The sequence below is a fragment of the Drosophila melanogaster genome, chromosome 2R (assembly GCF_000001215.4).
Source record: "Drosophila melanogaster chromosome 2R".
In the NCBI taxonomy this organism is placed as follows: Eukaryota; Metazoa; Arthropoda; class Insecta; order Diptera; family Drosophilidae; genus Drosophila; species Drosophila melanogaster.
The window spans coordinates 22312605-22338287 of NT_033778.4; the positions used below are offsets into that span (position 1 = coordinate 22312605).

General features: G+C 43.8%; 6 protein-coding genes and 2 long non-coding RNA genes across 19 annotated transcripts in view; 4 read left to right on the forward strand and 4 right to left on the reverse strand.

Annotated features, from left to right (window-relative positions):
• The first annotated feature begins 271 nt into the window (after positions 1 to 271).
• On the forward strand, positions 272 to 4000 carry lncRNA:CR44758 (long non-coding RNA:CR44758). Its single transcript, NR_124690.1, has 2 exons — positions 272 to 369; positions 3565 to 4000. It is a non-coding gene; the product is annotated as a long non-coding RNA:CR44758 (long non-coding RNA).
• A 1057-nt stretch (positions 4001 to 5057) lies between these two features.
• On the forward strand, positions 5058 to 16812 carry Gp150. 6 transcript variants are annotated; one of them, NM_166528.2, is made up of 6 exons: positions 5058 to 5172; positions 5278 to 5350; positions 12571 to 13123; positions 13179 to 13733; positions 13792 to 15526; positions 15589 to 16812. In NM_166528.2, exons 3-6 carry the CDS (start codon positions 12590 to 12592, stop codon positions 15918 to 15920), a joined length of 3156 nt encoding a protein of 1051 aa, NP_726191.1. In that variant the 5' UTR covers positions 5058 to 5172; positions 5278 to 5350; positions 12571 to 12589; the 3' UTR covers positions 15921 to 16812. The 6 variants fall into 6 exon arrangements, with proteins under 6 accessions (NP_726191.1, NP_726190.1, NP_726192.1 ...); NM_166527.2 differs by having other exon boundaries at positions 5058 to 5133; NM_166529.2 differs by having other exon boundaries at positions 5058 to 5350.
• On the reverse strand, positions 6391 to 8291 carry lncRNA:CR44756 (long non-coding RNA:CR44756). Its single transcript, NR_124691.1, has 2 exons — positions 8178 to 8291; positions 6391 to 8018 (listed from the first exon to the last, which is right to left on the reverse strand). It is a non-coding gene; the product is annotated as a long non-coding RNA:CR44756 (long non-coding RNA).
• CG34207 (uncharacterized protein) lies at positions 16591 to 17116 on the reverse strand (the record flags this gene model as incomplete). The annotated part of the gene is made up of 1 exon (NM_001103940.2): positions 16591 to 17116. The coding sequence occupies one exon, from the start codon at positions 17114 to 17116 to the stop codon at positions 16811 to 16813; it is 306 nt and encodes a 101-aa protein (NP_001097410.1). The 3' UTR covers positions 16591 to 16810.
• Positions 17117 to 17121: 5 nt separating this feature from the next.
• Positions 17122 to 19468, reverse strand: T3dh (Type III alcohol dehydrogenase). The gene is made up of 5 exons (NM_057861.3): positions 19391 to 19468; positions 19244 to 19328; positions 18654 to 19028; positions 18458 to 18599; positions 17122 to 18400 (listed from the first exon to the last, which is right to left on the reverse strand). The coding sequence occupies exons 1-5, from the start codon at positions 19438 to 19440 to the stop codon at positions 17658 to 17660; spliced, it is 1395 nt and encodes a 464-aa protein (NP_477209.2). The 5' UTR covers positions 19441 to 19468; the 3' UTR covers positions 17122 to 17657.
• Positions 17596 to 20209, forward strand: pgc (polar granule component). 3 transcript variants are annotated; one of them, NM_001103942.2, is made up of 2 exons: positions 17596 to 18164; positions 19568 to 20209. In NM_001103942.2, exon 2 carries the CDS (start codon positions 19593 to 19595, stop codon positions 19806 to 19808), a length of 216 nt encoding a protein of 71 aa, NP_001097412.1. In that variant the 5' UTR covers positions 17596 to 18164; positions 19568 to 19592; the 3' UTR covers positions 19809 to 20209. The 3 variants fall into 3 exon arrangements, with proteins under 3 accessions (NP_001097412.1, NP_001097411.1, NP_001286715.1); NM_001103941.2 differs by having other exon boundaries at positions 17596 to 17639; NM_001299786.1 differs by lacking the exon at positions 17596 to 18164 and having other exon boundaries at positions 19567 to 20209.
• A 312-nt stretch (positions 20210 to 20521) lies between these two features.
• Positions 20522 to 20901, forward strand: CG34208 (uncharacterized protein). The gene has a single exon (NM_001103943.1). The coding sequence runs from the start codon at positions 20548 to 20550 to the stop codon at positions 20698 to 20700; it is 153 nt and encodes a 50-aa protein (NP_001097413.1). The 5' UTR covers positions 20522 to 20547; the 3' UTR covers positions 20701 to 20901.
• Liprin-gamma overlaps positions 20896 to 25683 on the reverse strand; it is a 39610-nt gene continuing 34822 nt past the window's right edge. For 4 of the 5 annotated variants that reach the window (NM_137819.4, NM_001299787.1, NM_206200.3 and 1 more), the window contains 3 exons: positions 23077 to 23188; positions 22337 to 22360; positions 20896 to 22276 (listed from right to left, as the gene is read on the reverse strand). In NM_137819.4, the coding sequence (NP_611663.2) occupies positions 21824 to 22276; positions 22337 to 22360; positions 23077 to 23188 (589 nt within the window). In that variant the 3' untranslated portion in view covers positions 20896 to 21823. Of the gene's footprint in view, positions 22277 to 22336; positions 22361 to 23076; positions 23189 to 24979; positions 25309 to 25683 lie in introns of those variants that run through there. The other variant, NM_001103945.2, reaches the window with a different exon arrangement.

The following is a 25683-nucleotide window of genomic DNA, read 5'->3' on the forward strand; positions in this document are numbered from 1 at the left end:
CGTGGGTGGGTTTGTTTACGTTTTATTGGGTTTGTGGGTCAAAGTTAATGTTCATTCGTGAATGAATCGAGTGAACTTCAGGCAGCCCACTATCGCAATTACGAGTTTCTATGAGTACTCATGTGTGCGCCATGTATGCGGCAGCTGAGTGGCAAAACTTGTGTTAATACCAATGTTAAATATTTGGACTTGATTTTATCTTATCGCTTTTTGGGCTCTCGCACTCGCCTTGTTTGTTCTCGATGGGGTTTCGGGTGATATCACCCCTTTCAGTTCTCAAGAACCACTTGTGCCCGAAGCCCTTAGCTTCCTTTGCGGAAGATTTGCGCGTAGGACACTAACTTAAAGGATTTCCATTTTTGTAGGTAGGTGAGTTGAGCACAACAACATCATTATCTCACCATCCAAATATTCGCACTCGCACCCCAAAACTTTTCTTTAATCGTTCAAAATTGAACGCCAACAAGCGAAATGGCTGCTTGTTTGCTCACCTCTTAATTGATAGACACAGTGATAGACTGGTGTATACCCTACAAATATTCTATGCTTATCTTTCATATAGTTCTTATGTTTTTATTAATATTTATGACAATTGGCCAGCTATGGGTTTCATAGAAATTACAAGGTACACAATATGTTACGACTAACTTTGAATTGCTCTTGGCAAATATCTAAGTAATAGATGTTTATAAATTTAATACAATTGTAAAAACTCTGTGCTTGATTTTCGTATTAAAAATTATTAATTTTTCCCGATCAAAATGGATCTTTCATTGAAAAAAACGTTTACTCGTGAACGTATGTATACTTGGAGTATAATGTATCAAAGTAATAATCCAATTTTCTTTTCATATACAACATTTGTTTACTAGGTACCCGGGTGATCGAAAAAATATCCGCCTGTTTATAGAGAACGAATAAAAAGGCGGCTGGATTTCACGGGTGTCGGTCTATTGTTTATCTCACCCGACGACCCACCGAACGAAACGAAACGACGCCGCCGATCCTCTCCAGCTCTTGCGTACGTCAATCGATCGGAAGTGTCCAACGCCCCAACTGGCGAACTGATAAAATGTGTGAGAAGTTTGAATGAATTTGGCTTTTGGCTATGGCCAAAATCTTAATTGCAAATGGGGCCAGCCTTGGCGATTTTCGGAGAGGGACACGCCTAAGGTTGACGTCAGACTGGGACATATCTGTTGTAGCCCAGGGGATCGTGGGCGATATTCGAATATGGAGCGGCTATTGAGTTGCATATAATATTTACAGTCTGTGGATCGATCAGAACCGAAAGCTGAGCTAATAGAGGGGTTTTAGTTTCGCGGCGCCTTGTTCTATCGCATTGTGTGTCTCAAATTGTTGTTTGGCCAGCAGTCTATTTACCAACTAATTATATTACATATTCAGGCGCTTCCAGTGAAACCTTTTACTTCAAATAGGGTCCCATGCGTCATGCATTTCATTGATTTGGCTGCCGTATGCCCGATGGAAAAACTTGACGAAAATTGGCTCTGTTCTCGATTAGATAGTCGTGATATTTATTAATAACATTAGCCCTCTCGACTGACAAATATATCACTTCTCACCTACGACAATCGAGCAATCAGCTGGCAACTGGCGTGGAGTTATGCAATTTCCAGAATCGAAAAGATTGTTTGTTTGTACAGTAGGGTGAAACTTCGTGCCTCAAGGTTAAGGCGTTGGCCTTTCCGTAAAAATACCCCTGCAGCTGAACTGAATTCCTGGATCTCGGGTTTATGCCACATGGGGAAGACTGTTACTGTTTTTCCTTCCCCGGCAGCACTGGTTGACTTAATTGATTAGAGCACCTGACTAATTTTGCTTCTGCTGGCTTTGCGTAACGACAGCTTTGACAATGCGATTAAAGTTAATTTTTGGGTAAATATTGATACGATATCTTCGTGGTAGCTGGCCTGTGTGCAGTAACAATTAATTAGACTTCAAATGCAGAGGTTATACAACTCGAGAAATGGAAAAGTTTGCGGGCAAAATAGCAAATTAGATGGGAAATCTCATCAAATGCAAAGTAATGCCAGCCATTTGCGGGCCTGACCCATATTAATGAGATACGGACTCCGTGGGTTTCGCTTTCATTGACTCACTGACTGATTGACTGAGTGACTTACTGTGCGAGTGTCCCACAGTGGATCGTCGATCGAGCGACTCCAGCTATGTTTTCCGTGGACTGAGAAGGGGCTAGCAGGCAGGCAAATGAGCTGCAATGAACCGGAAATTCACAATTAACCGTCAATCCCCTCACTCGGCCGTGTTTCATAACCAACTGCATCTGCATTTGGAGCCGACTCCATTCACAGGGGTGCAGTACTCGGATTCGGAATCCAAATCAAAATCGTATATGGAAATCGCACGTTCCGGCTCATTGGGCGCTGGACATTTATTTTCAGCATAGGTGTAATTTTCAGATGCCTTCTTTGGCCCTCGGGTATTTGGATAAACAACATTTACACCAGCGAACTGAGGCGGCTGGGTATTTTAATTGTTTCTACGTGTTGTTCTACAAAGGCTTGTTCGGCTGTTGGCCAAAATTATTACTATATTATAATCTGGCGGCAACGTGATCACCCTTTCGGCTCGGGTTGGATCAAACTGGGCGCCTTTATTTGGGGTCGCGACGATTACAGTTACGCTGACTGGGAGAGTTCATTGGAGTCGGGACATGTGTAGCCCAGCCCCCCCATACCCCTTTACCAATATCTTTATGATATCATGTAAATGCGGTTGGGCTTAAATATATAGATAACTGTAGTTTCACTTTTTCGGCTCGACCCATTCCTAGAATGGAATGGGAACGGGATTGGATGAGTAAAGCTGGCACTTGTACGTGACTGACGTTTTGGCCATTCGAGAGCTTTTCGATTGGAGCGATTGTAGAGGTAGTGAAACTATGAATTAAAAATGGGAGAAACATTAATTAACAATTAAGATAACTAAAATGAAATGTTCAAAGGAACATACATTTAATCTCGATGTGGGTAATCTTCGAAAGCCAGAATCCCCAATGTAAGCCTCCGGGATATTTTGACAAATGCGCATAACCCTGATTCATTACGCAAAGACTCTCTCCCAAGTTAATCATGCTGTTGCCTCGATAAACGATAAAGATTTTTCAGACTAAGCCCGCCGTTGCAAGTGCAATGGAAAATGGCATTCGCAGGTGGTCGCTAATCAACGTAATCAACTTGCAACAAGCTCGTTAGGCTACGCAGATGCAGCTTCAGCCTCAGCTTCATGGTAATCAGGCCACCAAGTTCTGGCCAACTTTTCAGCGGGAATCGGAAATGGGAATGCTCAACGAGGTGGGATTCAGCAAAGGCCGCTCCAACCAAAGTGCTCCCTCTCGATTTTACAGAGAAAACATTACCCGACTAGAATGATATCTCTAGGTTTTAAGAATAATTTAAATTTGTTATCCCACAACTCTAAGAATCTATAAACCTAAATCCAATGATTGCAGTGGTTCTAATGAGTCGTTAAAATCATAAGCCTCACACTTATATTTATATTTTTCTCTGTGCAAAACAGGTTTGTCGGAACTTCAGCTCATTGTCTAGGCAACTAGCCAGACTTTACCGTTGCAGCGTTTAGCTGGGTCAAGGTCACCCTCGACGATTGGAGTTCCTGGCCTACACCAGTTGGCAGAATCCACCTAAGGGAACTCTTCCAATGGGGGTCTCCATCACGGCGTCAATCTTCTTGCGATGCCAGGCACGCACAAATCAAATGGACGCCATTCATTGCCATCATCATCGACTGGTCTTTGCATCCATCCATGCCGATCCTCTAGAGCTCCAATGCTGTGCAGATCGGTCAGCGCCCAAGTGGCGGCGGATTGCTGCATTTGGTGCTGGCATCGCAAACTGCGTTCCTCATTGAATTTCGTTTTCGATTTGCTGCGATATTATGCATGCCCAATCCAGTGGCGGAATCCAATGGGGTTACGTACCAAAGAGGAGTTTCATAAGCTTTTATAAGATCATATAATTTATATAATTATATATAGATCACATAATACAAAAACATAATTTATTAAATTTGTACTATATTTATAACCATTTTAATATAAAGCTCACCGGGGTATCCTTTTCGCTACGCTCCTGGGAAAACAAAAACAGCGAGCCCACTGAACACAAAGCTGAGATTTTTCACAAGAAAATATTCAATGTGAAGGCGAAAACTGCGCAGGCGCATGTTTTGTCAACTGGCAAAAAGATACAAAAGACAGTCAGACATTCGGAGGCCGAGGCTGAAAACTCTGACGTTTTCGTGACAGCGGCAACAGCAACAACTACAAATGCCACAACTGCTACAATAACTGCATCCAGACGCCGTGTTGACCAGTTACCAATTTTGGCAGCGGACTTTCATTTATTCGCGATTCGATTTTGGCAGTTTGGGATCGCTCGTTCAAAAGGGAACATCACACATCTGCTTAGCTCTCTAGAGAAAATGTTAACTCATATAACGACTCTCGTTTTGTTATGATAATTTTAATCATACGCACAAATACTATCAATATATTCAAGTACCTACACTAGGAAATGGTGATGAAATAACACAACTAACACAACTGTGAACAAACAAGCAATTCAAAAATTTTTAATTTTTGCCTAATGCATACATTACAGACGCCTTTTAGATAGGCAAAAAAAAGTTGTTAACTTTTATTTTACATTACATTCTGTCTACACCAATTTACTCAATTAGGCATTCGTAGCGACATCTACCGCTTATTTACAGTACCACTTACAGGGTATGGTGTATAATTCGGGATGGCAACTGTAAGATACGGGATTTTGTCCTCAAAGTACGTTATTTTATATTATGATTGGTATTTTTAGTGTACTTTTTGAACATGATATTTTAACAGAATTAATTGTTTTATAATTAATTGAAGTCTCCGCACTCTGAAAACTCTCTTACACATCGATATAACAACAACTTCGATGATCGTTGAAAATATCGATGCTTCGTCTATCGATACTGACGAACATCACTATCTTCAACAAGTGTGAACTCTCAGTTGAGTTTTGAACTTCAACAGGTGTTGAATACGCGCTAGACTAGAAAGCGATCCCACGATCAACCGACTCGGTAAAGCAAAACAAGCCATCGAAATCAACAGGCGAGCACGTGATTAGCGTCCCAAGCCATAAAGCATAGAAAAGTGCCGAATTGAACCACTTTCAGCAATCGTAGTGTCGGCCAAATCCAATAAAGTTTGTGTGTTTCTTTCAGCGATCAAAAACCAATATTTGGATTACCCTGCTTCACTTTGAGAAAAGTTGTCTGCAAGCAGACCGCTCATAAGGTGAGTTTCCACTCGTGCCGATCTGGATTTCGGATCGTATCTTTAGTCCGAGAGTCGGAGTTATGGAGTATCTGCGGGGGAGGGGGTTTCACTGGAAAAAAAAGTGCAGTGCAAGCGAGGGTTAATATTTCGTCACTCAGTGAGTGAGTGGGATAACGCTATGGACACCCATGCAGTCCAGCAGTTGTCTCGTTCTCTGAGCGTATCTTTACGTCGCTGCAAGTGTGTGTGTGTGAGCGTATCTGCTACCTGAGAATGTTTTACCTGGCGTATCTGTATCTCAGAAAACATACCGAAACTCTCACACACAGATACGCCAACTGCAGCTGCTCGTGTATGTGTGTGTGTGTGTGCGAGTGTATGGGTGCTGTGCCGTGGTGACATATAAATTGAAAACCCGAGTCGCAATTATCTCGATAAATTCGGCAAGCAAAGCGATCATATTTTCGGCTCACCTACCACTGGCTTATCAGTCGAGCCAAATTAATTTCCCTGCCCCAAATACTCCGAACAACCGAAAGCGTTTAAGCCAAGTTAAGGCAAATGCACTGGGAAAGCCAAACAGTCGGGGAAAAAACAGTTAACGCGTTTGCTTTTCACAACAACAGCAACAACAAGAGTCACCAGATAGATAAGATTACACCTGTGTATGTATTCGTGCGCATTAGTATATGTAAGTATAAGTGATCAGGGGAAAAACGAGAGGGAAAGGTGCTGAAAAACCGGTAATGCATTTGCTCACAAAAGAAGTCACCTTCATAACAAACTCAACGCTCTGCTGCAAAAACACAACACGCTCAACTGTCACAGTCGGAGAGATAAATCTATATAGTTTAGGTTCGACCATGATCATAGTTTGCATATACCACACACTTTACGGCGGGCGATGAGCAAACAGAGTATTGGTTTAGGCCATAAACCCAGTTGGTACCGATCTGCCCGTCTAAAGGGCATAACAACTCGTTTTTAATCGGCTTTGAGAGCTTCCTGTAGCATCGCCCAATTAATCAAAGACGAAAACTACGAAATATTCTCAAAATATAAATTATTTATTTCTATGCATAATTCAGAACCAGTTCCAAACGATTTTCAATTTTAATGCTCGCCGCTTTTATAACCATCTCCGTTGGCTGGGCCGAGCACGAAGCTGGAATTTAAATGAAATGTACATCGCACACAAATAATTTACCAAGATCTGGGCAATAAACACACGAGTTCATTTGATTTTGAGGTGCGACTCGGTTTTCCAGACGTAATCAACCAGTTCGGAGGAGTGCACTGTGAATTCCTGGAAAACGATTTCGAATGCTAATTTTCACCCTAGCTCGACTTGACTGCGACTTGGTTCTTGGGCAGGGCTTTCGATCTGTGGCAGGATCGGCAGTAGTGTCTTGTGTGTCAAGCTGTCGCCAGTTGGCTGCTAGCTGATGGCTGATGAATTCAGTGAGGCATTATCTAATCGCTACATAAGCCGGCCGCACATAGGAACCACCATGGCTCCATAGCTCCATAGCTCCATAGCTCCGTACATCCGTATTGTACAGATAAAGAGCCCAAAGCAAACACGGGCCAGTTGAGAGTTAATGAGGTCACAGCACTCTCTGCTTTAGGTGTTTCTGGTTTCATGGCTGGTAATTGGTCGGAGTACGAGTTTTGGACGTATGGCTCTATGGCTCTACGTCTACGGCGTGGAGGGCGAATTATGAATACTTAAGCACATCTTTTATGGATAGCCGTAGTTCGAGTTGGAGCTGGGCTTAAGTGGCCAGCCAAACATTTGCGATCAACTGGGTGTGTGGGTAAACTTGGTTTAGAGCCGTGTCTTACACAGAACTTAAGTGTCGGCACATGTGGCGTATGCGCAATGTCTCCGCTTTGCTCTGGCTCACTTAGAAGTTTTTATTTGGCACATGATTGCCATACGAAAACAGCGCTGGGTAAACTATTTCGAGAGTGATTTAACGATCCAGGATGTTGTATTTTAACAGCTTTGGCTAACAATGATGTCATATGAATGGGATTTGGATGCCTATGCCGCCGAGTGAAAGCCAAATGCAATTCTCTATCGCCGCTTGTTCACTGATCAATTGAGCGTGACGCTCGGCTCGCATATTTCGCACCCACATTGCGTTGACTTTTTACCTTAACCCTGAATCTAATCGATCAAGCCTGACAGTCAGACAAAGTGGCATTAGCATTAATCAATTCCTGCCATAAAACATTAGTCACCGATGGTCCCAAGCCAAACGAAACCAGCTGACAACTGAGTAAATGTTTTGGCCCTATTCTGCGCGACTGCAACTTTCTCCTCTTCTGCAATTGTACATTGGAACCCAGCATTTGGGGCGTTGGACGCTGAATCTCTTTGCGGGATTGCCTTGATCTGCTTTGGTCTGACCATAACTCAAGATCTCCAGATCTTAAGCCGATTTCACAGCCTCAAAGTTTGGGTTCAGGGTCTTGCATTGGACTTGGCTACACATATGCCCATGTGCCCGGGCTAATGAAATGCAGAGAGACTTGGCTAAAAGTGACTCAGAGGAGTGTGCTTACGTGCTGTGCAAGCCGTTTTGAGGCTCGGAATGCGGCCTGCCACATGGAACGTGGCCAACTACGTTGGTGGAGGCCAAAATGCAGCCATTCCAGCCCTTAATTTAAGCGATAAATGCTGCAAAAAAACCAAAACCAAACGTAAATATTATGTAGAACCATAAACTGTCTAATTAGGAAGATACGCTATTGATCAAATTGCTTAAGAGGTAACAGAAGTGGACACTTTTGAGCTTTCCTTTGTCCCACCTAGACTGTATTTTCATGGTAGTCTTACCAATGGCAAGCAAAACTGTTCTTTGTTAATTCCATTAACTTGATGAGTGTAAACGCTGATTGCAGGCCTTTTGACAGTCCGCGATCAGTGCCTTTCAACGCTCAGTGATGAGTTCTAGCCTCTTAACACTCGACACTTAATAAATATATATTGTAGATGGCTCAACGGGTTGACAATTCCAGGCATTTGTCTCTGGAAACGCTCGTTCGACCGATAACCAATACGTGATGGCGGAACGCTTTTGTTATTGAAAACAAAGCCTCGTTCGAGTGCAAAGTTTAGTGCAAAAAGGTCGGATTTATTTTTTTAAATCACACTCGGCTGGGTAAACAAATCAGGTTTCCGACGACTAAGCACAATGAAAAGCGCTTTCCAGCTTTTCAGCTGGGGGCAGAAAGTCGTGCCACAAGCCAGACTGCTAGAATCGACTTATCCGGCACTCTAAAAGTCGGAAGCTGGGATCGAAATACGATACAGATATCGCTAATGAACCGCCCCCGCCAGGTGAAAGCCGGTTTCTCATTTGCACCACCTCCTTAAGTTCTTAATTTATGTTACGCTTCCTGCTTCAGATTCAGGGCTATATATACGGTGCACCGATCGATCCAAACAAAGGGCAATTGCTGGCAAGGCGAGGAAGCAGGCATAAAACTCGGATTCGAATGGCTGAAATCAATTTATGGAGTTTTAATCACTGAATTCCCATGCAGGGAATTCCCTCAGATAACAGCAAATGCACTTTATCGACTAAAATGCAGCACACAAGGTGCAATTTTATTTCCGATCGATCAGAAGGCATTACTTCGCGATAAATTTTGAAAAGGTCTTAACTGAGAAATGTCGTTTCGCTCACACGAACTTGCAGCTGCTGCAAAATTTTACCCTGAAGTGTAATTAGTTTGCCGACTTGGCAAGTACGCGTCTCTTTTAAGCTCCAGTGACCTTCTTAGATAAGCTAATCGATTTCCTATAATCGAATAGCAATTTTAATTGATTATGACACTTCTCACTATATACTACATATAGTATTACAGACAATATGTACACACTAGACACTACAAAGTGTCATTGCGATTAAACTATTTACGTAAACATTAACGACTTTATTTTGATTGTAATAGAGCACATTCGGTGCGAAGAGTTCAAGCAACTCGAACGTGACACCATCGGTTATTATTTAGAAATTCCCTTTCGAAATGTTTGAGTTTGAGCGAATTGAAATGGCTTTTAGCAAGAATTTTTCGTAACTGGTAAAGTCATCTGCCTGACTTTTGGCTGCCACCGGGCTAACTTGGCTCACACATCTGCTCCGAGTTCGAGTGGCAGTTTCCAGCCAAAAACCAGTCTGGCCATCTTTGTGAGCCAACAGTTTCCCCCTTTTTGTACCAACCTTTTGTGCCAACTGCGTGTTAGTCTGTGTGGTCAAATGTCGGCATTTTTTATACTTTTGTGTTTATTTTTTATGTGCACGCCTTGGGCAATTTTGTCCATTGTACTGCCTGTCTGCCTGGCTGCAAAAAATTAACGTTGCAGAAATTATATTCCAGAATGGCTTCAACCGAGTGGGATACACTATGATATATAGATGGAAATGTTATATCTGAGCAGTTGGCCAGTGGTGTATTTTCTAGCAGAAATAACAATCGTAAATCGTCAAAATCCGCAGCAACTCGTGATGCTAATGAATCGGTCAACAAATTTGACGATGTCGTGATCCGCAGATTTAAAGCCGGATGAAATTGGCTTGAGCCACCCTAATGAAGGCATCAGCTGAGGCATTTCCGTTTCGCCTGTCCCTCCACTCTTTCCATGAATCGATATCCTTTAAAGGGGACACATAAGTTCCCGAAAAAATGCAATATTCTACCTACACGTCCGTTTCTCTCGTTTCACTTCCTGTTAACGCCAGCTATTTTTACCCAGACATCTCAATCACTATCTGCCCACGCACACAGACTCATGATCGCATTATTTTGGGTATTTCTTGGTATTTGCCAGAGACACATTTGTGTTGATCGTAAGACGGAATCAAGGCGAAACTACCTGAGTTCGAGGTTCATTAGCCAACCTTGCTAATCAACGGGATCTCTCTACCCAGAGGAATGCAGATATTTTTCGGGCATATACTTGGTATATTGACTGCCCAAGGGTCGCACCCAGTTTCCAATTTCCGATCGACGACGCACCCATGCACAATTTGATAACCGGGCCCCATCTGCTCTCCAATCCACATGACATTTCTGGGTAACTTGATACTTAAATGTGGGTTGGCGGGTCTCATGGGAAGCGTTTATAATTCTAATCTGTTGACAAAACCGACCACATGCCAACCGTCTGTGAACCAGTTGATAAAAACCGAAAGACAACCAATGGAGCCAAATCAAAATATACTAATAAATTGAATAGAGGTTTACGTTTAAACAAATCGTGTCTTGTATCAAGACTCGAAATCATTTTGTTAGGCGATACTCTGATACTCTGTGGAAGTGTGCCTTTAAACGAAGCGATCCAAAGTGTTTCCGTATCGGGTTACGTTAAGTACGGGGCCATTATGTATGACAGGGCCAGATCAGGGTTTATCTCGATCGAATGTCAAAGTGTTCTAGAAACAGTTTCAGGAAAGCATTTCCCCATTAGCTGGACGTTAATTAGATGCACGACACTACAAAGCACTCAGTTATAGATTTTTATTTACTGGCGGGGGAGACAGATCAATGGAGGGATGGGGCTTACCGATTGGATATATCCCGACTAGTCTAATCTTTACAGCTGTAGATAGCCGCAGCAATATGATGAATTGGCTGACTCACGAATTTCCGAGTGGAAAACGTATTTGCATACATGTACAAGTATGGCCAGTGCCAGTGCCAGTTACCGGTTTCTCTCTAAACTTGAACAGAGTCTACCCTCGTATAGCCCAGTTCAAGCGGACATCTGTGTATACAGACATATATACATACATATATCGCTGCAATGACAGAAATGGAATTAATTATGGTCGGAGTGTCGGCGGCGCCTTGGCCAAAGCTAAAGCCAAAGCCAATTTCAAGCGAGCCAAAAACCGCTGTCTTTCTTGACTCGATGAAATGTGTTAGCCGAGAGACCTAAACACGTTTAATGCGATCTCGAGACTGCAGTTTTCCCTTCGCGCTTGTGTCAGGCTCCCAGTCAACCTGACACCCACTCGCAACGCGGAGCTGGCTGCTAAGCGGTTTGCTGTGGGGTCTAATGAAATGCTCTAACATACGATATGTGCGCACATATGTTCCCATAGCCGCCATACTGTGTATTGGCTGGATAAATGCGATCTATTCTGGCCGCCTTAACTGCGCATTTTGCATTTTACACTTTGCTGGCGGAGTCGGATCTCTCGCGATCCCGGGTCGTTTGCCTGGTTACGAAAAGCAATAATACCCAAAGCTCTTTGTTTACCACTCGGCGAGCCACGGTCTCGAATTATGTGTTTGCTTTGCCATGAAAACGAAGGCAAACACAGGCGGTCTTTCAATAGGGCCATCCGCCATGGAATCCGCATCGAATGGGTGGAAAATGCATTCCAAAACTACGTAAATTGCATAAGAGACCTGGAGAGCGTCGAGTTTTCAGTCTGGTTTTGAGAATTTCTTAGAATCAGCGAGCTGGCAAACGAGTTCATAATCGGCGTCAAGAAACGCTCAGTGGGGATTCCCTCATATCGAATCGATTCCAAAAAGCACAATGTGATTACCCAATCGTTTAGTTAGGGTAACCAAACCAGTCGCGTGCAATCAAAGGGCAAGCAAACTGAAACTCAAATAAACAAGCTCCAGTTGATGACAGACCAACTCGAATCGCGAGATTGAGAGTCAGCAATTCTCCAGAAACTATTTTCGGCATATGCATTACTGTTAGATGATGTATACAGTACTAATCAATAAGGGAAGTACTTTGCGGATACGGTAGTGCGAATTGTGCTTTCACTGGATTCTGAGTAACGTGTTGAAAATACGCAGCGAATCATATGGGGTGCAAAACAATTGCCATTAAACGATAAGCAAACATTTGGAAATTCGTCGATTCGAATGTAGTGTACCTACTAAATTAGCATGCGAAATGATGTCAACTCTCCGGGTGCCAATGTGCTAATTGGGGCAGTCAACTTGGCTCACCATTTCGTCATGCAGATCGGTGATTTTTAAGGAAATAGGTGGACAATGTGCGCATTCTGAGACCAGCCATGAGCTCGGCCACCTCTCCAGAATGTGGTTGATTCAATAAACGCATATCTACTTATCTGGCTCCAGCAATTAGCGATAAGATAGGGCCCGTTGGGTGTGAGTCGTCTGTTTTTGTCATTTTCTCAGAAGCGGCCATTACTGTACTGTATAACGTTGAATTTCCTGGTCCATTTCAGTTTGCCCATCTACAGGAAAATGAGTCGCCAGTCGACTTGCAGGCTAGTCCTGCTGCTGGCCTTTACCCTGGCCCTAATCCACGCCAGCCACTCAAATACCGTGGGCCCCAAGATCCACTTCATTCATGACGATCTGACGGAAAACGAGCTGAACTCTGGAGAGGAGGTGAGCCCGACCGAGAGTCTGCCCAAAATCTCCACCCCCAAGGTAAAGGATTTACCCGTGGAGACGACCACCAGGAGCCCCACAAAAAAAACCACGTCCTCCGGCACCGAGAAGTCCCTTAGCGAGGAGGCTTGGAATGATCTGATGGAGGCGGCCAAGCACAGCCAAGCTTTGGCTGATGATCCACACTTCAACAAGATGCTCAATACTACCGTCGCCGCCGGGGAGAAGAACTCCACCGATACCGACGATAGCGAATACTATGACTACGATGATGATTACAACTATTTCGATGAGGAGACGGTGACGATTTCCCCCAGTCCCAAGAAGGCCAAGAGCAACCCCAAGCTGCAGCCCATTGTGGATGCCACCATCACGAAGTCCAAGGTATACTTCCCCCATCATCCTTAAATTCAAATAAATATGTTTTCGTACTTTACAGAGCAAATCCAACGACCAAAAGACCAAAGAGAGTGCTAACGATATCGACAGCGACTCTCAATATGACTACGACGAGGGTCTGGATGATGATGATGACGAGGACGATGCCGCTGACGACCTTTTGACCGATGATGAGCAAGTTGTCTTCAGCGAGGACGTTCCGTGTCCAAGATTCTGCCAGTGTGCCCGGAATGTCAACAGCTATCTGGTGGCCACCTGCAGCAGACTTGACATGGGCATCCAGAAGTTTGGCTCTGACATTACGGATTTGGTTGTGACCAATGTGGGTCCTAAGTACCCCATCCTGATGGGACCCAACTTCTTCCAGAATCTGGGTCTTAAGAACGTGGCTTCCATCAAGATCGCCAACTGCACCTTGGAGTACCTGCACGCCGAGGCCTTCCACGGACTGAACGAGCTGTACGCTGTTAACTTGACGGATGTTGGTTTGGCTATCATTAATCCCGATACCTTTGTTGGAAACAAGAAACTGCGCATGCTGACCATTTCGGGTAACGACTTGAGTGTGATGTCCAGCATTCACTATTTGCTGAAGGTGAGTGATTTCAAAAACCTTTACCTTGAAATCCAGCTAATAAATTATAATTTTGCAGTCTTCCAGCATTGAGGAGCTGGACTTCTCGCGCAACAACCTTATGGAGTTGAATCCCAAGGCCTTCTCCCATCTATCCAATGTCGTCTACATTAACTTGAGCCAGAACAGTCTCAAGAAACTGCCCGAGAAGGCTTTCGAGAAGGTTACTCTTCTGGAAGAATTGGATCTGTCTTACAACTCGCTGACTGAATTGCCCCGCGATATCTTCAATGGCACCACCCTGTCCATACTGCACCTGAAGTACAATACCTTCAATGGCGATCTGCACTTTGGCACCAAGGATCTGCAGCAGCTGGACTTGAGCTTTAACTCGATTGTCCAAGTGCACCACAGCATGTTCGACAAGATGCCCGGTCTGACCAACCTGAACCTCAAGGGCAATGGCATTAAGAAGATCCAACCGGACTCGTTCCTTACTTTGAAGAACCTGCGCCACATCGATTTGTCCATCAACGATCTGGACCAGATCTCGGGAATGCTGTTCTTTAAGAACTCTGAGCTGGATGTGATCCGTTTGAACGACAATCCTCGTCTGAGCCAGTTGCCCACCGATGGCTTCTTGAGCTACAGTGGGGAGTTCACCGTCTACTACCTGGATATTTCCAATTGCGCCATCGGTCCATTGGGTCACAAGGCCTTCTCCACTATGCCGCATTTGACCACCTTGAAGTTGGCCTGGAACAACATTAATCATCTGCCGCGCGAGATTTTCACTGGACTGCACAAGCTGATTGACTTGGATCTGAGCAACAACCTGATCACCCGCATGGACGATCTGATCTTCATGGACAACGGAGAGCTGACTAAGCTCAGTCTGGCTGGAAATCCCATTAGCCGCTTGTCCGTCCGCCTCTTCCTGCCGCTGCACCAACTGCGATGCCTGGACGTCAATGACTGCGAGCTTACCACCTTGCTCTCCGATCGCGACTTGGGTGCGGGTTACAAGATCTTTGACAGCCTGCGCTCCTTTAACGCCTCTGGTAATTTGATCAAGAAGATCTCTTCGGAGGATGTGAAGAGCTTCAAGAACCTGCGTTCTCTGGATATCACCAACAATCCGCTGAAGTGCACTCCCGACTTCCAGGAGTTCATCAGCTACGTCACTCTTCAGATGCAGATGACTCCCAAGCGTCTGCCCGTGCTGGCCAATCTGGAGGACGATGCTACTATTGTGCAGCTGGAGACTCTGGCTCAGGCTGGTTGGTCGTCTTTGGCCCACGAGGTGTGCAAGCATGCCGAAGGATCAGATCTCTTGGACGAAAAGAAGGCCGACAGTGCCGAAGCCAAACTGGAGAAGCGTCTGAAGGAAAGCGTGAAGAAGCTTAACGAGGATGAGGCTAAGTTGCTGAGTGTCCTGGACAAGAGTGTGCTAGACAAGAGCAGGCTGAGCAGCATGCAGAAGATCATGAAGGGATCGGTGAACACTGAAACCGCGAAGCCTGAGGAAGATGCTGACGAGGAGAATCTGAACAATGGCGGCGAGGATAAGGAGGATGACAGCAGTGACTATGACAGTGAGGAGGATGATGATGACGATGATGAGGACGATGATGATGACAACAACGATGATGATCGCTTCGAGGAGGCCAAGAAGAATGCCAAGGCTAAGGCCGATGCTAACAAGGCCTTCGACACGTTCGTGAACAAGGAACTGAAGCCAGTCCTGAAGACCGATGGTATCCAGGCGGAGGAAGTGGACATGTCTCAGGAGACCCGTGATAAATTCCTTCTGGGTAAGTTTTAGCCAATCATTCGTTGATGGAATGTATTCCAATCGTATGTTTTACCTTCTCAGAGAAACTGGGCTTCGACAGCGAAAGCGAGGAGTCAGATGAGTACACCGAGAAGATGATCTTCCACGGCGAACTATCCTACGACCTGGTGGTCCCACTGATCGTCGTGTCCTTCTGCCTCCTGATGATCGTGCTGTCCATCGCCCGAGTGATCTACGTGGTGCTGCGCAAGCGCGGCGAGCGCTATCGCATGGCGCTGCTGGCCTCAAAGAACTCGTTCGTATACCAGAAGTTGAGCGAGGACATCGTGAAGCCGACCAGCAAGGAGCAGAAGGAGCCCAAGCATCTGAAGCAGCCAAAGGTGCACCGATACGCGCCCATCAATCAGGTCTAAGTCCACCTAGAATCAGCAGTTCCGGGCCGGTGGCCGCGGAAATCGAACGAGTTGCGCTGTTTTTCTAATTTATAAGTATATTGATAGTTGAAAAAGTGGAAAATCACATCAGACAATTGACTAAACACAAGCACAAGAATGTAAGAAACAGGAGGAGGAGCAGTAGGTGGCAGTTAAAAGTATTAGCGAAAGTGCGAGGAAACAAAGCAACAACTAAAAAATACTTGAATCCAAATAAGAGATTGAAAGAGAGAGAATAAATCTTTGACAAAATCCTTTATCCTTGAAATATCCTGTACCATCAAATACTGTTAAGACCAGTCAAAGGTCCTTGGCAACAGCAGAGGTGGGCTTTCAGAGAACGCGTTTGATGAGCAACCGTTTCGAAAGCAACGGATTTGCAATTTATCAAACCTCTGCCCACAATCCGTATCCAATTAGTCCATATCCGGGAACAACTTGAAGATTTAGTGCCATTTTGCCAAAATTCAAACCGAGCGAAAATTACTTAAACACATTAAGGTTTCTAAACTGAGTGTCAAGTCAGGAACAAGAAACGAGGAGCGAGGAACAGAAAGTAGTAAGAGTTTTAGATGCGGGTCTGTGTAGCAAACGGTTAGGAGACTCCCTAGAATGACGTCTGATTTTTAATATGATCAAGAGATGAGAGAAATAATTAATGCATAAACTATGTTAAGACTTTTTTATTATCTTTTTTCCAATCGAAGGCAAGTAACAGCTTGACCTATTCGACATTGAAACCGATTCCGAAAACAATAAATTATTTTAACCAAACCGATCGTAATCTTTACAATGCATACTTAATAGACATACACACTTGCATACGTACTTTAAACAATAACATGCCTTTCAATAAAATTGAATATATTTTATCTGCGTTCAATAAAAGACTCAAGTTGACCGACATCCCCTTCCTCCTTTACGTAGGTGCTCAAATTCCGCTGGAAACAGAGTGCCAATTCGTTATCTTCCCGATCCCGTTTCAGTTCCTCTCTGACCTGCCGCCACATCCGTTCAAATCCACTATCGAACGGCATTCCCAGGAAGCGATTATGTCTGGAACGGAGTTCATTGCCGATCTGCTGCCACATTGCCTCGAATTCCCCGTCGTAGGGCATCCCTAGAAATTTACCCTCACATCCGGAGGATTCGAACATGAAGGAGTACTCAAACATGTTTCAGTCTAAAATATATTATAATTACAAAAATTACAAGCTTTTTTTGGAGCAACTAATTTGTAGGATTTAATCCTTTTTTTTTTGTTTTAATGATATGATATCATGTATGATTTGTATGATATTATATTAATATTAATATCTTATATCATAGTATTTTTGGTCCCAGCGTCGGTCTTCTTCCTGCAGCTTAGGAAAGCAAACTGAGTAGAGGATTCTCAAACGAAGTGCAGACCAAAAAAGAGGCCACAAAATAATGCTGAATGTACATAAGATCCATTGCGACAAAGAACATAAAGTAAACAAAAATCAAGCAGGGCATCAAATTTCCTGTGATTCTGTATAGGGTTTTTAATGGTATTTTTCGTATATACACAAGTCCAACCAAAATTAAATGGTTCACTCTAAGCTTTTTATACGCTTAAAAAAAATAGAATTTTGAAAGCTCAAGTATGGTCAGATCTTAAACGAAGATCCGTTAGTTTAACATTTTTTTTTCTTCAAGAGAACAAGTTGAGCGTGGGTAAGTTTTGGCTCCAAATTAATAGACCTCCATGGACTTCTCAAAGAGTTGCGACAGGTTTTCCTGCGTCTGCGCCCTGGGTGCTAGCTTAGTGATCCTTTCCTGGGGCAGGGTTCCCTCCACCAAGGCGGGTATATCGCTGCTGGAGAATCCCAGCTCTCGGAGGCCATTTTCTATGCCCGCGCGTTGCATAAAACCGCGTACAGTGTCCGCCAAAAGACGACCGGCGTCTGCTTTTTCGACACCTCGCACTTCTGCGCCCAGCAACTGGGCAGCCTCCAAATGCCGATCCGGACAAGCTGGAGCAGTGAACTCAAAGACCGCCGGAGCACTGATCACCACGGATAGGCCGTGTGGAATAAGAGCGTGATCCGCGGAGTAGCCCTTTGGCTTGTAATCCCTCACATTTCCAGAAATAGGATAGGAAAGGCCATGACACAGGTGCACTCCGGCATTACCAAATCCCACGCCAGCCATTGTGGAAGCCAGGTGCATCTGGGATCGGGCTTCTAGGTTATCGGGCTGGTAAATGGCGTTCACAAAGTTTTTCCTTATCGTCTCCAATGCGAATCGTGCCCACACATCCGACACTGGGTTCCTGCCCTGGTAGGTGGGTCTCAAGCTGGGATCACTGGGCGCCAAACCGCGTTCCCTGTAATCCACCGCCGTGAAACTCTCCAGGGCATGGCAGAACACATCAAAGCCAGCGAAAGCCATCACGCGTTGCGGCTGGGATAGGGTGTGCAGAGGATCAATCACAGCTAGAGTTAGATAGAACGATATTAGAATAAATTATTTAAAGAAGTTCAGTTTTTTACCCAAAGTAGGTTTGAGGAACTTGCTGGAAATCCCAGTTTTGGCATGCAACTTCTTGTAATCAAATATAGCTACTCCAGTGGTTTCGGAACCTGTTCCCGAAGTGGTGGGCATCGCAATCAGGGGCTTCAGTTTTACGGATATCTAAATGGAATTCAAGTGGTATTAAAGGTACTAAGTCTAAAAAGGAGACCTCACCTCCTTGCCTCTGCCAATTGGGCAGTTTACATAATCCAAAAACTCTGCATTTGCATCACTGCTAAAAAGATTAGCTGCCTTGGCTGTATCCATGGCAGATCCTCCTCCGATGGCCAGAAATGCATCGAACTCCTTGCCGCGCGCAAACTCCACGGCATGCCACATGCTCCCATCCGTGGGCTCCACCCGGGTTTCATCATAGACTTCGTAGTTGATGCCATTACGAGCCAGTGAATCCAAGGCCACTTTCACGGAGGGCAATTGCACGACATTTTTATCCGTGACCAAACAAACCTTCCGAGCTCCCAAGTTGCGAAGATCGGCTCCCACTTCGGCACTTACTCCCGGTCCAAATCGAACAGTCGAGGCTGACATCTGTTTATCAATACATTTGACCAAATTTGAATTAGAATTTGTTATATACCGAACAAAATTTAAGTTAAAAGTATTCACAAGATCTAAAATATAAATTCTATTGGGATGCTTAAGAATATAGAGATAGTATTATCTGGTCCAGGGTATGACCACCTGTCTAAAGATGAGAATCTACTATCTGGAGGTGCTCCAAAGTCCAAGGTTTTGCCACTTACCTCGAAGGCGTATTCCATGCGACCCGTTTGGGAGGCGGTTGGAGCTGCTGAGCCATAGTTATGCGAATGGGCGGGGCACTTGCAGCTATAAGACCATACTTTATTTAAATCACTTGAAATCAGTTATAAAACGCAATTTTTACTTACGAGTTGGCCACGATCGTGTTGATCAAACCTAAGACATTCTTCCGCGACATTCTGTATATAAATGAAATCAGCTGGACTGGTCTTTCGTTTGATAAGAACCCGCCGAATCGATAGCTGGCGCCAAAAGACAGCACTTCATAATCGATAGCTAACAATTTGAAATTCTCTGTCTTGCAGCTTTGAACTACAAGAAGACCCGAAAATGTGCGACTACCAGATGGAGTACTCCTTTATTTTTGAAGACAGCTCCTGCGAGGGCGATGCCTCGATGGCATCCTACGACAATGGATTCGAGTCCATGTGGCATCAAGTGCGCGAGGAGTTGCAAAGGGAGCGGGAGATGAATGAGCTCTGCCAGGTTTTCCAGCAAAACTTGAGCCTGAGTCCGCCGGTCATCGCGGATAGATGGAGATTCTGACTGGACCTCCCAAAAGCCAACTTATTGTGATATTTGTAAATTATAGTTTTAGCAGTTCGTTTGCCACATGAGTGGAACATCGTGAATGCACTTTTGATAAGTGCTCGGTTATTTTATATTGTAACTACCAGCCTTCAGAGGCGATCGTATGCATAGTTTCTTGAAGTCAATTTGTCCGTGTATTCAAATGTTTGCTTTCGTGAAAACTCGCATTGTTTTGTCACTCTACCAAGTAATCAATTTGTACCAATCAATCGCATATGGTTGTCCTAGATCTAAAAATGGCAATAATTTGCCTTCGGTATTGCACCTAATGTATTCAAGAACAAGTAGGGAAGCTCGAAATTTCTCAAATACTTACCCAAAAAATAGATAGAAATATATTTTCGATTCGCAATCGTTCAAAAACCCATTCGTTTTTAATTACGGGTCCCACAGTAAGATGTGACTGCGATTCAATTGTAATGGGAACAATTGTTCCCATTACAATGGAGCTAATTACCTAAATGTATGTCCGCCCATTTTTCGCGCTGGATTTACAACTCAATTTGCCGCGCTATCTGGCCGATCTGCGAACATAAACTACTGGCAATGGTAAACGATGTTGACGGCAGTTTCCCTCATTAGCATGCAGATCGTCGCCGATCTTCTGGGCGCCAGGCCATAAAACGTTTGATTCCAGGCGTATCGTTCAGCAGTTTGTGTTGAACTGGTAATAACTCGACATCGCGATCGCGAGATGAAGTGGCTTAGTTTGTTCCTGGTATTCGGCATCCTCGGACTCATCGGCAGTCTGGGCACTTTAGCCCTAGCGGAACCCAATCCGGAGCCCAAGGGTCGTCCGCACACAACGCGACGTCCTCGAAACGATAACGACAACGATCGACGCTAGCAATCCGAGCGGCTGGAGGAGATGGAAAAACCCACGAAATCTCCCCGAAGATGCACCGAACCACAAAGGACACAGGAGGCACAGCGACTCACGGTGAAGGTGAAATGTTTTGGAGTCGAGAAAATGCAATATGTTGAGGTGCTGCTCATCTAGCGAGTGGCATCTTCCCGTGCACAATAAAGACTCATTCGTTTACAACAGAGTTTTGATCATGGGTTTATTCGATAGTTTTCTTCGACATAGGTCTACAGTTAAATTGGTCAGCTTAATGATACCCTGACGCTCTCGGGGATTCTTCGATACTGATTGATTGGCGGATAAAGCAGGCTGACTGACTTTCTTTGGTTGTGCGAGGGTTTTTTTTGGGGAGTGCGTTTGTATTTACCATATATTTGATTCTGTTTCGGATTTTACCATTACCATGCGATATTGAACGTTGCTTAGGGCTTATCATAATTTACAAAGTGCCGCATCTTGCGGCTTATCAAATTTAATTCAATAGTTTCCGTTTCCATTTGCTTAGCTACGATAGTTTCGGTTACAAAATAATTTCAATTTATCTAAATTGCAATCGCATCTCCAGTGCCCAAATCGGCTTGTAATTCAGTGAGTATATTACCGTCACGCAATCTGCCTCTCACTTTTAAATCGGTTTAGAGCTATCTTTACAGTTACAATTACAATTAGAATTACATATATGTGATTGATTAGACTAATGCAGTTTGTTGGAGTTGGGGTGGAGTTTTTGATTCGATTTGAATTGATTCGAGTTGATTCGATCCTTACTTCTCTTGCCTGCGATTGGGGCTTAGTCTACACAATATAATTATGTCGTTATTTATGTTTAGCATATAGTTCGAATTTCTATCTGATTTGATCAAATGATTACTCGCTTATCTTGTATTACTTGACGCATATGTATCTGTAGCTGCTGAATGCTTGTATCTTGTAGGTGGGTCTGACACTGACTTGAATATAATTGAGTTTGCTTGTAGATTCTAAGCTCAAATGCAGCTGAAAGGGTAAATGGGTTATGGGGGGGTGAAAGGGATTTTCATGCGGGAGTACAGCTGAGTATCTTTGGTAGTGGTAGTTGTAATCCTATCTAGCTAGCTTTTCACTCTTATTCAGGGGACTCCGATGAGGCCGATATGCCGCCCAGACTGCAGGCCCCCACGCTGCCCGCACTCGTCGAAGCCCCAATATCGCTGATGCTCTTCACGCGCCGTCGACTCTGCTCGTAGAGCATTTGTGGGTCGGTGGACACCGCATCCAGTGCCCCACCAACTGGCGGAGCGCTCACACGATGACCAGGCGGCGGACCATGACTATAGATGCCCCCAGCCGAGGGAATCGGCGGTGGGGCCGTCGTAGGCGGCGGCAGGAAGTGATGGTAGTGCTGCTGCTGGAGATTGGTGTGCGGATTCGGATACTGGTGCCCTATGGTTGCGTATATTCCTCCGCCACCCTCGCTGCTGCTGTACGAAGGCGTTGGGGAGGTGGAGTTCCCAAAGGAGCTGCGGTCCCCGGTGCGATGTGGTTTGCTGTTAAACCGAAAGGCTTTAGACAGGGAGCTCTGCAAACGGAAATACAAATATTGAAATGTGCTCCTTGAGTGAATGAAATGCCAACTCACCTGAGATCCTTTCCATGCCGAAATCTGTTTAGTAAAATAAATGAAAAGAAATAAATGTTAATAGTTTTAATTTGCACAAGAACACTTGTTTCAAATCCTAAACTTTTGCCGACAACGGGAACACTTCGGAACTGTCATGAAACTTTTCCTGTTCTTAGGTGCCTTAGGAACTATAAATATTTTCCAAATCAGTAATTATATCCATGCTAAGGTTATCTAATACATGTCATATTTGCTATGTTAAAGGCATATTCATTATTTAATTGTGATGAGTAGATATTTGAGTTTCAATATTTAACATATCCTTACGAACTTATTCGTTTTAAGCTGACCAAAAGCTAACAACGATGTATTTTGGATAGCCAATGAATTTTCGCTTAAATATTGTAACATCCTTGAATGTCCTTTATCTCAACTCAGAATTTATCACATACTTGTTGGCACCTTGGAGTGTAAATTATAGTCAATACAGCCTGCAAAGGCAACCTATCATAAATTGAATTTTCAATTTGGATGAAAGCCTGTGAAAACATGCTCCCAGTGATATGAGAACACTTGCTGAAGCCACCTCTCAGGGATTTAAATAATTTATGACACAAACACCGAGCGACAACAAAAGCTTCACGTCAATTCAGGCTAGGGATATACAGCAATAGTTGTTTGTCGACTGGCACAGACGATTATTGTATTCAAGACATAATTGGCTATAACTAGCTATGTTATTAGTATTAAGTACTTACCCTGAGGTTGCCGCTCGAGCGGCGATCTGTTGTGGCATAGTGCTGCAGTCCGCCGGGTCCCGTTAGAGGCACTACGCCGCAACCGGAACGGATGCCCTGACCCAGAGTCGCTCTACACAACAAACATGGCAATTTCGATTTGCGAATTTTTGCATAGGTCATATGCGTGTGTGTGTGTGTGGGTGGGTGGTGAGTGGGTGTTGTGGGTTCACGGGGGCATATATCATGTTGTGAATGGGTTTGGATGTGCATGTATTTTTGATTTTCATGGGCAGGCAGGCAGGCAGCACATTGAAGACAGGACACAGACGGCAGATAACGGGAGTGTGGAGTTTTCGAGATTTCAAATTCGAATACATGGAGTGCGGGTGGTCAGGCAGAGCGGCAGAGATAGCAATACAGAGCCAGAGAGAGAGAGAGAAAGCAGGCAAGGCAGGCACACATACACACACAGAAAGTGGTTTCATTGGCATGTTGTTGAGTTGTTGTTGATTGTGTTGTTGAGTTGTTGTCGGTATGGTTGTTGTTGTGTTGGTAATCGTGTTAGACAATCAAGCAGAGTTAGCAACAACAACAAGCCGTCAATTCGATTACCAAATTACAAAATTGAAGGGAAACATACGGAGGTGAAAGCAAAAGAGAGTGGATCGAGTATAGGAAATATGAAAAAAGAAACGGGACAAAGACGAAAGAATTTGATTAATCAATGTTAGAGAGATACTTTTATTTTGATTTGTATTCGCCATGGCACAATTAACTACACGTAGCGTAAAACAACAATGAAATCAAAGATCTATAGTGAGTTAAAAACCCCCGAAAGAATAGAAACTAGAAAGTAAAGGTAACTTGAAAAAAGAATAGCATTGCTAACAGTCACGAAACCAGCAGCCATAAAAATTGTCGTTTTTGTTTAAGCCTTACAATTCCAATCACACATATGTAGTATCGTTAAGGTATTTGAATGCAGTGGTACTTATTAAGTTGACAACGATTAGACTAGTTCAAGCTACTTAAAAACATTGATAACACATACATAGAACTGGTTTTCGGTTGTCTGCGTATGTTTTCGAGTATGTGTGTGTGTGTTTGAGAAATAGAGAGAGATAGGCTACTTAGTAAGCAAGTTTTACTTACAATTGACACTGTAGTTGCAAAATTGCAAAACCAAACAAACGACTTCTTAAAGAAATTAACTTAGAGGAGCTATAGCCCTGCGGTCAAATCTTCAGCTCCAGAATTCATTACTTCGCATTTTTGTTGCCCAGAAATATGCAAGCAAATATTTGATACAGCCATATGCAATAAGCAAGCCATGTCAACAAAATTACATTTTTAGGAGCTTACTCTTTGGAACCTTGGCCATGGCAGACTCGATACCGCAGGGCGAAACTCAATCAAAACGCTTCACAGTATGCAACACCAAACATGAACTATATCATCTAACCACGGAAATGTAGATGTGTATGTGTTCATGGACCTGTGTGCGAGTGTGTGGTTATGTAATTGGTCTTTAGGGTTCCATTGTGCGTTCAGTGGCTGTCTAACTGAGCTCAGAAAACAGCTTCAGTATCACAGGGAACTTGTGTGTTTCGGCCTAGTGACGAAAGACGCTCATGTGGAAGGGTGTGTGTTTGGGGCATTTGCAATGCTCTATCTTAGGCGTAACAATTGATTATATCTGAAATACATACATATTTCAATTCCCTCCCCGATTACATTGCCGTAAAGCCTTAACCCTAGATTTCTACTACATTAAATGCTCGCGATTCGACTTGTAAATCAACCTAAGTAAATGCAACGTTAAGCGCTCCTCGCGGAGAGTATCGTTATAATTTCGATATCGGATATGCAAAGCTTGGACACTGGTTTTGTTTTTGACGTGTGCGTTCCTAGTTCGATGCCTAAAGCACTTTATAATATTGTGGTATGATTACATGTACGGCTACTACTCGGATGTGTGACTATCCTTGGGTGGATCTATCAACTATTCGTAATGACGAAATGACTAGCGCTGTGCTCCAGTTATTGTTCTCTCCCTATAGTTATTATCGTATCATCTTTATCAGCTTGGCTAAACAACAAATCAGTATGAATCCCGTTTGACTTTTGATTATTATTCATTTTCATTATCGAGTTCTTTGGTTCGTGCGGATTGTTTAGTGGCCCTGCAATTTGGCCAATTGTCTGGAGGCTTCCATTTGAAATTCTTCCATTTGACAGTAAATAAGGTATCTGCATTTCGAATATAGAAGATACAAATAAACATGGTTCGAGATATTTTGTGGGAAAGAAAAGAGAGAGAAACATGGCCACGAGGGCCGCCATTAGTGCGATTCGCTTTTGGGCGGTTTTATTTTGCTTAACAGATCGTCTAAGACACGTTCACATGATCAACAACGAAACAAAGTACAGAATTACTATCTAAATATACAGGCTCGAGGACCTTTACATACTTATGCACGAGTAGACAGAGTTAGATACAGATATGACATCGCATGATATGACATCTAATGAGTCGAGAAGTTGGCATTTCTGCAGTCATTATTTCATTGGTGATGTGGAAGAAGATAGATGGATGGTATGCACATAAGAAGCAGCTTATAAACG

Excerpts from the sequence above, each read along its gene's own strand:
- Gp150 (NM_057701.4), top strand. The coding sequence starts at position 10,366 with ATGCACAATTTGATAACCGGGCCCCATCTGCTCTCCAATCCACATGAC. Across the intron at positions 10,422-12,570 it reads AATCCACATGACATTTCTGG|TTTGCCCATCTACAGGAAAA; the intron begins GTAACTTGATAC and ends GGTCCATTTCAG. Across the intron at positions 13,124-13,178 it reads CCACCATCACGAAGTCCAAG|AGCAAATCCAACGACCAAAA; the intron begins GTATACTTCCCC and ends CGTACTTTACAG.
- T3dh (NM_057861.3), bottom strand. The coding sequence starts at position 19,440 with ATGTCGCGGAAGAATGTCTTAGGTTTGATCAACACGATCGTGGCCAAC. Across the intron at positions 19,329-19,390 it reads AACACGATCGTGGCCAACTC|CTGCAAGTGCCCCGCCCATT; the intron begins GTAAGTAAAAAT and ends ATGGTCTTATAG. Across the intron at positions 18,600-18,653 it reads CAATTGGCAGAGGCAAGGAG|ATATCCGTAAAACTGAAGCC; the intron begins GTGAGGTCTCCT and ends AATTCCATTTAG.
- pgc (NM_001103942.2), top strand. The coding sequence starts at position 19,593 with ATGTGCGACTACCAGATGGAGTACTCCTTTATTTTTGAAGACAGCTCC.
- CG34208 (NM_001103943.1), top strand. The coding sequence starts at position 20,548 with ATGAAGTGGCTTAGTTTGTTCCTGGTATTCGGCATCCTCGGACTCATC.